This window comes from Vicia villosa, linkage group LG5 (genome assembly GCF_029867415.1).
Source record: "Vicia villosa cultivar HV-30 ecotype Madison, WI linkage group LG5, Vvil1.0, whole genome shotgun sequence".
Lineage (NCBI taxonomy): Eukaryota > Viridiplantae > Streptophyta > Magnoliopsida > Fabales > Fabaceae > Vicia > Vicia villosa.
The window spans coordinates 121,931,655-121,942,910 of NC_081184.1; the positions used below are offsets into that span (position 1 = coordinate 121,931,655).

An 11,256-nucleotide genomic window follows, 5' to 3' on the forward strand; every position below is an offset into this window, starting at 1 on the left:
ACCCCAAAAGAGCCTTAATTGAAAAACTACCAGTACGACATAAATAGCTGGAGCAAAGGAAGATTTGGACTTATACGTTTAAATTTAGTATACAGCATGGGGATGGAGCATGTATCGATAACATAGGTGCTTGAATACATTTCCGACTTCAACTGCTTCTCTGATTTTGTTTTTGTTTTCTTATGCATGGATTTAAATTCAGTATTTATTTTAAAACTTTCTAATTTTTAAGAATAGAGTTTCAATTTAATTAAGGAAATCATTTTTCTTTCTAACCCTACCGTAAGTCCGTAATTGTTTATGATAATCGGGTTAAACGTGTCAAGTAGGCATGACAACAAAGTGAGACCGAGATAGTTTTATTTTCACCGTCTCTAAATCCAACTATAATAAATTTTGGTTTTTATGCTCATCTTCACCAAGAAAAATAATTGAACCTCAAATTCGTCATTAGTTCAAGCACCTCTATCTGGTCCTCGTCTCTTATCTCTATTGTGAATTATTCTTTAATTAAAATACTTCATTTTGTTAAACAATGAATATGTTGAACCTATAATTTGTCCTAAATTTTAACAAACATATATTGTAAATAATAAAATAAGATAATCTCCCAAAACTTTAAAGAATAAAGTACAAATTAAAATATCAATGTATTAACTATAAAATTAATATTTTAAATTATTAAAATAAAATTATATAAATTATCAAAACTAAATAATAAAATATAAATTGATATATACCGGAGGAGTTAGGAGCGATTGCTAGTGTTTTAGAATATGATGGAATGCAACGGAATGAAATGGAATAAATTTGAGAAATTCTTTGGCCACCTCCCTATCTTCTAGTCCACCTCTGGTGAAAACCCCATTATACCCCTGCTTTCGGAAATGAACTTCCGAAATGCATGAAAAAGGTGTTTTCGGAAGTTCATCTCCGAAAGCACCTTTTTTTTTGAAAAAAATGTCTTATTTCGGAAGTTCATTTCCGAAACTACAATTTCGGAAATGAACTTCCGAAATAAAACGCGTTCTGCAGATTAAGCAGAACTCTCCCCCTCCCCCAAATCATTTACCCTAATCATCATCAAACACTTCCATAGGCGAAATTTCTGCAGAAGCAAGTGTGAAGTAGCCAAACTCTTCTTCCAAACTCAACCAAACTCATCATTAAACACTAATTGGTAAGTTTATCATTGTTTTTTCAAGTTTTAGATCTATTTGATTAAACTATATTAGGGTGTTTAGAATCTGAAAAAATGACATTAAGATAGCTTAGTACTGATATTAGGATGTTTAGTAGGCAAAAAAATGGATTTGGTTTAGGTTTTTGGGTCTGCCATTGGAGGTTGCAGAGAAGCTCTGCGTGGGGGTGTTTCGGAAGTTCATTTCCGAAAACACCTCCATCCCAGTTTTCGGAAATGAACTTCCGAACTGTACCAGAAGTTCATTTTTTTTTTGTTTTTTCATTTGTCTCGCATATTAATCGATTTCGATTGTTTACATGATCATGTCAGACCAGCCAGCACGCATCAGACAGGGGAGAGAGTCCCAGACTGCGTCGGCTAGACGCGAGCGGGCGGCGGCGCAGCTGGCGTCGACCCAGGGACGGGGACGCCGTGTCCGCGTTCCACAGGACTTGGTGGAGAGTTCATCTGCCTCAGGCTCTAGGAGTAGGCTGGCTCGGGTATCTTCTTCCCGCCAGCGAGAGGAGGAGGATGAGGATGAGGAGGAGGAGGAGGTCATATCGGATGTTGACCCTCCAGTCGGGGAGGAGGAGGAGCAGGAGGAGCAGGAGGTGGATAGCTTTCCGGGAGGGCCTTTTGACACTTCCCTGCTGATTCACTACCAGGATCACGTCGCTCGGCGGATCTGGGAGGGAGAGGTATTTTTTTTAACTTAGCCGTTTATTTGTCACCATTTTTTATAATTTTACCGTTTATTTCTCGCTTATTTGTTTTTTTTTTAACAGGAGAGAGAGCCATTGAAAATGGTGAACCACTCCAGGAAGATTTTCGGTCTGTTTAAACCAGCAGCTCAGTGGTTTAACGACCACGTGCGAGGTTCAGGGCTTAGCGGGCTCTGCATGACCGGGTACACCACCATCAGCATCGGCATGCAGGGGGCATTTGTGGAGCGCTGGCACAAGGAGACGTCATCTTTCCACCTGCCGGTTGGGGAGATGACGATCACCTTGCACGACGTGCAGTGTCTTCTCCACCTGCCGATTAGGGGGCCGCTGTTGGACCACTCCCGGATCCAGAGGGTCGAGGCCATCGAGTGGATGACGCTCTATCTGGGCATGGAGGAGGAGGTTGCTCACTTTGAGTGCGCCACGACATTTGGGCCTCATATCCGGTTCACCACACTGAAGACTTATTTTGAGCACCATCTGGACGCGGCTGCCGAGGCCGAGGCTGCGGGTTACGAGCTGTTCACACAGTATCACCGCGGCTGCGCTCTTCGGTGCTGGTACATGCATGTGGTAGGCGCTGCATGCTTTGTGGACAAGAGCGCCAGGTACGTCGACGTGACCTACCTCCGCTATTTCATGGACCTGGATACCGTTCACCAGTGGAACTGGGGGGCAGCTACTCTGGCATATCTCTACCAGAAGCTGAATGAGGCCTCCAACTGGAGGACGAGGCAGCTGGTCGGATCCTGCACTCTGCTTACGGTACGTTTGATTTTAACACATTCTCGTATTTATTTATTTATTTATGTTTCGTATTTATTTTTAATACATTATCGTATTTGTGTTTCAGAGCTGGATCATCTCCTACTTCTCCCGCATCCACGGCTTCCACATCGATCCTGCGTACGTTGACGCCATGCCCAGGGCCGCCAGATACGCCCTCCAGAGGGGGAACGATGCGGTGGGACCATACCGCCTGTACCTGGACCGCACGATGCACGACGACGTCACCTGGAGGCCGTTCGCCGACTATGCTCAGGTTGTCCCCTTCGACGGGGTTGCTCTATATTCAGGCTGGTTGGCATGCGGGACCGGCATCATGGTCCGGTATCTCCCGGAGCGGTGCATGCGGCAGTTTGGGTTCGTGCAGATCATACCCAGGTCACCCTTCGAGGCTGCTCCTGACACAGTGACCAGAGTGCAGCTCACTGCCATATGGGAGGAGTGGCAGCATCATGTGGTACCGGAGGAGTACCGTCGCATGCGGGTCACCCAGGACTGGCACAATGTGGAGGGGTACGTCACATGGTTCTACCGGGTGTCCCATCCTCTCTTGAGACCCGACGTTCCCGACGCTCCTAGGCCAGCACACGAGGAGATCCTAGAGAACCGGCAGGCGGAGGATGACCACGCCATTGATCTCCTTCCGATCTGCCAGCGGATAGAGATGCTTTGGCAGGACGCGTTGGATCGAGGTGTCATTCATCAGGGCGGACCAGAGGCAGTCGCCGTGATGGAGATCATCGTCACTGATGCGGGCCGTGCGGCGGGGTACAGGCGGCAGAGGAGGGCCCAGGGTGAGCGGGTTAGGCACACCCAGTAGTGGTGGGGTTTATTCATTTTTTGATTTTGGATTGTATATTTAGCACACTATTTTTATTTATTTCGGTTTGTATATAATATTTTCATATTAGTATTTTTTTTTGTTTATTTATCATATTAGTGTTTTCAGTCTATCTATTGTTTATTTTATTTGCCGGTAACGTTTAATTAAAATGCGGTTGCGTTTAAGAAAAAACATAAAAAAAAACACAGTTTCTGCATAATTCGGAAGTTCATTTCCGAATTCACCCTCCATGAGGTGTTTTCGGATGTTCATCTCCGAACGCACCCCCCATGAGGTGTTTTCGGAGATGAACTTCCGAATCAAGGAAATTTTTTAAAAAAAAAAAAAAGCGCTTCGGAAGTTCATTTCCGAAGCAGGGGTAGTTTGGGAATTTCGCTGGGGGTGACCCCCCATAGGGAGGTGGGTAAAGAAATTTTCATAAATTTATGTTTTATCGTTTGAATTGATTAAAAACGAATGGCATTGAGCGGTATCGTATGAATGCATTACGTCTCATTCCATCATTTTATATACCCCCGAGTTAGACAGAATGAAAAAATTGTTCTATTCCATCATGAAGTACCCACTAGTGCAAAAAGCACAATATAATTTTAACATTTACACCCAATATATTAAAAACGGGTGTAAATAAGAAACGCGGTGGCAATTTTGTAAATAAATATCATTTTAAATATTAGCATGCGACAACTTACACCCTATTTTTTAAAAACGGGTGTAAACGAAAAATATTATTATAATTAGATCTCAATTACTCCCGTTAAATTTAAAATGGGTGTAAATTTAAATGGACTAAAAAAATATTTAATTTTATAACATAAAATATTTATCTATTTCACTGAAACCTTATTGTATAACATGTATTGTTATAATATATATTAAATATAATTATCACTTATCATATGTTTTATTACATTTCATTTAATATGTCACTTAACATTCATTATGCAAAAGAAACAAATAATAAGTTACCTACAAAGCGTAGCTTCAACAAACGTGAAAATCGAAAAGCGATTCTTGCTCCTCTTAAAAGTGCTTATCTAACGTGGTTTTCATTCTCGTGGCAGAGCATGGTGATTAATGGAACAAGCAAATGAGAATGAAGTTAAGAGAAACCAAAGATACATGAAGATGATGCCGACGCAGATTCATGATGGAATTTGGTACGTGCATTTTTTTCCAGTGAATTTCACTTTCAATCTTCTTCGTCTCTCTTTTTCGATTGCTGCTGTGTGATTGTTGTTCAATTATGGATTAATAACGAATTCGTAACATGCACACCAAGTGTTGGGTGAAATGCCTGAGCTGAATTCTTTCTCTTTTTTGTTTGATATCTACTGCGGAATTGTTGTTGTGTTGATATTCAATGTTGTAACAGGTTGTGGTTGGCGAATTATGATTTGTTATTTAAAGGTGGGAAAGGGAAGGGAACAGGTAGGGTATTTTCCCATTAGAGCTAGAATTGTAGGTTGAAACTGAATAATATCTACTAGAGCAGGTGCTAGATCAAAGTCAGTTACCTAGAATGGAGAGGACTTGGATTAGACATTGGTCAAATGGTTCAATTTACCAATCAGACAGGTTACTATGATCCTCAAACAATTCATGTTCCTTTATGGAAAAGTTCCTTTGGAGGAATTGAGTGTTGTTAGGGCCTAGCCATAGCCCAATATTGTTGAACCTGCCCAAAATCTCTAAATAGTCACTGGCTAGTCAGCAAACCTATAGTAGAGAAGCTCCAATAATGTCAAGCAGCTCTCTTATGTATTTCGAGATTCAGATGCCTAGAGTGTTGGCTAGGTGACAGAGAAGGATTATTCTGATTTGTTATTCTTTGTCCCTCCAAATAAATCATTGTTCAAGACTTCTAGTACCCTAATAAAAATATAGGGACAATTTCAAGGAATTTAAACGAGAAAATATTTGAGCAAACAAGAGCCATAATTATTAGTAGCATCCAATATGGGTTCAACCTGGGCCATAGAAGCTTTCGCGTGGTAAAGCTTGTGGCTGTTGCTATTTCATTTTCTTTCACGTGGATAATGCACAACGTCCAAGTAGAGTGTGACAAGGATCTTTTACTTGTCATTTCTTATTTATTATTTGATGAAAAATATGATGCAATCCACTCACTTTTAAATGCCAATTATTTTAGTCTAACTCTTCATTGCTGTGAATTTAGTAATCTTAATCTTCATAATTATTTTTATTTACTCACGCCGTTATCTAGATTTATCATTGCTTAATGAATATAACTTGATTGGTTCACTTGTAATGCTATATGCTAATGCTTCTGAGCTTTTCAAAAGCACCATTTGAATTTTGAGCAAAAGTGTTATAGTTTTCACACCTTGTTTTGAGCCACTAGTGCCTTTTGGAATTTATTTGCAAGGCAGAGTTGAAAGATTCATAAATGATGAATCCTTCGATTTCCATGTTTGTTTCTTGAAGCTTCCCTGCTGCATTCTTGAAGCTCAACTTTTGATTTCAATTTCCAAAAGTTCTCATTTCACTTTTCTTCTTTCCAGTTTTGTCATTGAATTTCTATAGGTTTCGGCTTCTGTTTGTTCTGGTTTTTGTCTAAGGTACGCTAAAACTGACCTTTAGTTTACAACTTTTTTAGCTGCCATTGTTTTGTACTAATCTTATTTGACAGTTTTTTAATATATGTAATTTGGCGTTTGTCATCGAGACATCAAACCACATAACCTACTGGTAAGTTTGGTTTTGTTAGTTTCAGTATTTCAGCTAGATCATTGTTTTTAAATTTCATTTCCACTTTTTACTCTTTATGTATGAACTCTTGTAATGAATATTCCAACACTATGAGAGCATTTTGAAATTTGAACTAACATGTGATGTAAATGATAGGTCAATCAACAGACACATCAGTCGAAGATATGTGATTTTGGGAGTGCAAAGATATTGGTGAGTTTCTTCACTCTTTGAATTTGAAGAGTTTATGTTACTATTGAATATGATGATAGTATGTATATGAGTTTATGATATTGTTGCATTTAAGTTACCTGGTGAACCCAACATTTCGTACATATTCTCAAGATATTATAGAGCTCCAGAACTTATATTTGGAGCACCTGAATACACAACTGCTATTGATATGGGAGCATACAAAACTTGTATCACTTTTTGGATGCTGCCAACCAGGTGTATTTTTTAGTGCAGCCAATCGTAAATCTCAGAAAAGGCTATATAGCTATTGGATAACCTATTATACTTCATCACCTATCATTACAACACTATAACAGCAATTTGTCAACACTGGTTTTTTGTTTCCTTCAAGTAGATGAACGGTAGAAAATCCTAGTATGTGTGTCCAATATATATCTTTATTAGTGCACACAGATTGAATTAGTATCATTCAGAAAACTAGAAATCCTAGTATGAAACTATGACTATAAATTCATTATATTGATATATATTTTGTCGACAAGGAAGAGATTCCATCAAGTGTTAAGAATCACTTGCCATTTAAGTGGCCAAAAATAAAGGATACAACAAGATTCATATAACTAATCAATACTACTTTCTAAATAAAATAAAATTTTAAATATATTCTTGGCAAAGTGAGATGCATGTTCTTATTGGGTCAAATAATTGCCTATCTTTATCAATCCAGTGCATGACTAGGTGGCACATCACATGTATCCACACTAAGGAATAACTCTTTATATCAGTCCCATCAACAGTTTTTTCACTTGGGATCATGCTCATCTAAAGTGAGATGCTCACTTTAAAATGTCAAACATTGATAAACAAATCAGTGGTTGTTAAAATGTAGTTTTGATTTTTTTTTCTTCACTTTATTAACTACTCACTTAAAAGAAGTTAAATCATTCATTTATCTAACTTTACACCAATATAAATTCTTTCTTTTAATTCATTGTTATTAGTATCACATCAATAAAAGGATAAAATATGTTCAGGAACCGTAGTTTTTTTAAAACTAAAAATGTGATACTAATAAACATCAATAAAGATCAATAACACTTCCACCCATGACTCTTGTGAGACTTTTCAGATTTGAGAAATATTTGATTAAATCGTCTTCGACTACTGTCTTTAGTTCGGTTGATCCATCATTCGACTAATAGAAAAGTGATGTACTTCATATTTCATTTGTTTGTACTGAATCTTTAATGCATAGAAAAGTTATTATTTTGGTATGTGTTTCTATCCTTTGTATAATGTCCAATAGTTCTTGGTAGTAATGAGGAGAAAACTATATGGAGAGGTCTACATTAATTGATAACTACATCCCATGATTGTTATTTGAATTATGACGCATGGAACATGTTTATTTGTGATGAAGATGGGATCTTGTTGCTTGAAGTTAATAGGATGCTAAGAGCATGAGGGTATTTTGTTTGGGCTGCCCAACCGGTTTATAAGCACGAAGAAGCTTTAGAAGAACAATGGGAAGATATAGTTGAAATAAGTTTCCATTTAGATTGAATTTATTGAAGCTATTTAGCTATATTTTTATTGAATTTATGTATTCTTCAGTTATGTACTTTTCTTGAACTGGCCTGAACAGTCAATAAGTTATTGGAGAAGAAGGATCCAAGTGCATCTAAGATTATCAGTCAGCACTCAAGAAGAAATGACATGTGCAGGATGATTCAACAAAAAGCCTAGTTTCTAAGGCTCTTGTCTCCCATCCAATTCTCCATTCATGGACGACGCCTTTGCTAGATATATTCCGGAGGTAAATTCCCATTGTTTATATAACTTTTCACTCGTTCTCAATCCATCAAATCTTATTGTAACTTCAGAAAAGAATCTAGATGCAAATATTTGTTGATTGTTCTTGAGTTCTATATACAACTTACTAATATATATCTAAGTAATTAGTCGCTAAAAAAATCAAAGTAATTACTATAGTTGAAATATTTAATATGTTAGTGAAAACAGTCTTACATGATTGTTCTTGGTTTTTTTTTACAGTTATGTTTGATTGATGTGCATGTAAATCTGAAATATTTGATCATATAGACTCTTAAAGAGGCTTTTGAGGTCTTTTGCAACAAAGGTGTTGCTGGAAACTCTAGTGCAGAACTTCTTGCCACTTTTTGTGATAACATTCTCAACAAAGGATGCTTTCATTATTTTATGGACTTTGGCAGTACATGTTCAACAAGTTAGAGCTTCATGTACTCATTTTAGGGATTGACAAGGCTGGCAAAACGGTAAAACATTTTTTAACCTCGTAGTTTTTAAGAAATTAGAGGTTTGTTGTTTGACTCTGAATTGCTATATAATGAATAATTTTGTAGACTTTGCTTGAGAAGATGAAGTCGGTGTACACGAATGTAGAAGGTCTTCCTCCGGAACGAATTGTGGAAAGCAATTGCTTCTCCAGGGCGTGGTATTTTGGCCATGGATGAATCCAATGCTACATGTGGAAAGCGGTTGGATTCAATTGAACTAGAGAACACCGAAGCTAACCGTCAATCATGGCGTAAAATTATATATGAAGAAAGTGTTATGAGTTGGTTAAAATATAATTTTTATGTGTATGATTTTATAGTACTTGAAATATTATGAATGCACATGATATTGTATACTTTTTGGTTAATATTAAAAATATTTTGAGTTAGTCAAAATATGATTTTATAGTATTTGCAATATTATGACTGAAAATGAAATATAACTAAATGGTGTATATGAAATAGGGTGTAAATAGATTTAAATATAATATAATTGTTCATTCATAAATGACATATTTACACCCGATTTTTATTAAAATAGGGTGTAATTAAGAACATATCTACACCCGATTTTAATTAAAACAGAGTGTAATTAAAACGTAATTACATCCGATTTTTATTAAAACAGGGTGTAATTAAAACGTAATTACGCTCAATTACACCCAATTTTTACTAAAACAGGTGTAATTAAAAACGTAATTATGCCCAATTACACCCAATTTTTATTAAAACAGGGTGTAATTAAAAATGTAATTATACCCAATTACACCCGATTTTTATTAAAACAGGGTGTAATTAAAAACGTAATTACGTCCAATTACACCCGATTTTTATTAAAACAGGGTGTAATTAAAAACGTAATTACACCCGATTTTTGTTAAAATAGGGTGTAACGTAGAACATATTTACACCCGATATTCTTAAAATAGGGAGTAATTACGAACGTATTTACACCCGTTTTAAAATAGGGTGTAAATGCGTTAGACATTTCTCACCCTGTGGATATACACCCGATTTTTATTAAAAATAATGGGTGTAAATTAACATTTTTGTACTAGTGACCCAAACAATAAAATGACATATTTATTACATTTCGCTCAATTCCGCTCCATTCCACTCTATTCTTTTTATTGTATCCAAACTTAGTATTAGTGTCTTCATTGTTAGATAATATTATTAATATTATTATATGATTTATTTTATCTCAGTAAAACTAGTTTATTCTTTTTTATTTTTACTTTATTGTAATATGTACACTTTATATTTTGTCCATTCTAATAAAACTCTAAGTTAAATGTGTTCCTCTTCTCTCTAGGTTTTGATTGATTATTTTTGTATTTTGACATGCTTGTGCAGCTAAAATAAGGAGAAATACATATTGATGGAATGTAAAGTTTGTCGTTTTAATCCTTCATTCTCATTTGGAAAAGTTAATAACACGTAGTGGAAAAATGTGTGAAAAGTGTTGTTCCTGTTTTGAGAAGAAAAAAAGTGATTTGATTGTTGTTTTTATCTCTCCTATTTGTATGTTTGAGTTGCTTATGTTGTGAAGCTTTGACAATAGGAAATTAATTTTCACAATTTACTCAAATGGTTAGTGATAATGATTCCTTTCAATATGGTAATGTTCAATTTAATGGAGTAAATTAACCTTATTTGAGTTATAAAATTAGGATTTTTTCGAAAATAAAAGAGGATGTGGAGTTATATTGATGGAACCTCTATTATGCCCACAAATAAAAAGGATAAAGCCAAATTTGTAATAAAGTTAGAAACTTAGGATGATAGCAATTCAAAAATCCTTACTTGAATCAATAATTTTGTTTTTCAGTCAATAGATCTGCAACTAGAATAATGTGATATTACTAAGAAGGTTTGGAACCACTTAAGACATTTGCATAATCAGTCTAATTTTAAAAAATGGTATCAGGTAGAGAGAGTGATTTTAGGGTCCTTAATAGTGTTCACAAATTTTATTCAGGTATGGCTAATTTATGGAATCAATTGGCTCTTACAGAATCAGTTGAATTAAAAGTTGTGAGGTACATAGATAAAAAAGGATAGTGTTTAATTGGTTCATTTTTTGATGTCTCTTCGAGATGATTTTGAGGGCCTTTGTAGTAGCTTTCTACTCCCTCCTTTTTTTATAAGTCGTTTTTTTGACTTTTCACATATATCAAAAAAGTTGTCATTGTCGTATGAGAAAGAGAAATTATGAAGGATTTTATAATATTGTCCTTTACTAATTGCATGAGAAAGATAAATTTAAATAATTGAAAGAAGAGATTATAATAAATACTTAAGGGTATAATAGAAAAATGACATTAATGATTCCTTAGTATTGTAAAACGACTTATATTTTGGTACAAATTTGTTCTCCAAAGCGACATATAAAAAAATGGAGGGAGTACATCATACTCTTTTTCCAAGTGTTAATTCAATTATTAGTGAATTGTTGACAAAAGATATAATCAAGTCTAACTCCATAATGAT

General features: G+C 35.8%; 1 protein-coding gene and 1 long non-coding RNA gene across 3 annotated transcripts; both read left to right on the top strand.

Moving 5' to 3' along the window:
• The first annotated feature begins 2,100 nt into the window (after positions 1-2,100).
• On the top strand, positions 2,101-4,934 carry LOC131605309 (protein MAIN-LIKE 1-like). Its single transcript, XM_058877683.1, has 4 exons — positions 2,101-2,673; positions 2,762-3,135; positions 4,719-4,803; positions 4,914-4,934. Exons 1-4 carry the CDS (start codon positions 2,113-2,115, stop codon positions 4,932-4,934), a joined length of 1,041 nt encoding a protein of 346 aa, XP_058733666.1. The 5' UTR covers positions 2,101-2,112.
• Positions 4,935-4,968: 34 nt separating this feature from the next.
• LOC131607176 (uncharacterized) lies at positions 4,969-9,087 on the top strand. Of its 2 annotated transcripts, XR_009285220.1 has the most exons (6): positions 4,969-6,120; positions 6,192-6,250; positions 6,407-6,463; positions 7,866-8,261; positions 8,501-8,742; positions 8,830-9,087. It is a non-coding gene; the product is annotated as an uncharacterized LOC131607176 (long non-coding RNA). The 2 variants fall into 2 exon arrangements; XR_009285219.1 differs by having other exon boundaries at positions 4,969-6,250.
• The last annotated feature ends 2,169 nt before the right edge of the window (positions 9,088-11,256 follow it).

What these genes read in the sequence shown, in the direction of transcription:
- LOC131605309 (XM_058877683.1), top strand. Translation starts at nt 2,113, where the DNA reads ATGCAGGGGGCATTTGTGGAGCGCTGGCACAAGGAGACGTCATCTTTC. An exon ending in GATCCTGCACTCTGCTTACG is followed by an intron (nt 2,674 to 2,761) that starts GTACGTTTGATT and finishes TTTGTGTTTCAG; the next exon opens with AGCTGGATCATCTCCTACTT. An exon ending in CTCACTGCCATATGGGAGGA is followed by an intron (nt 3,136 to 4,718) that starts GTGGCAGCATCA and finishes ATTTTTTTCCAG; the next exon opens with TGAATTTCACTTTCAATCTT.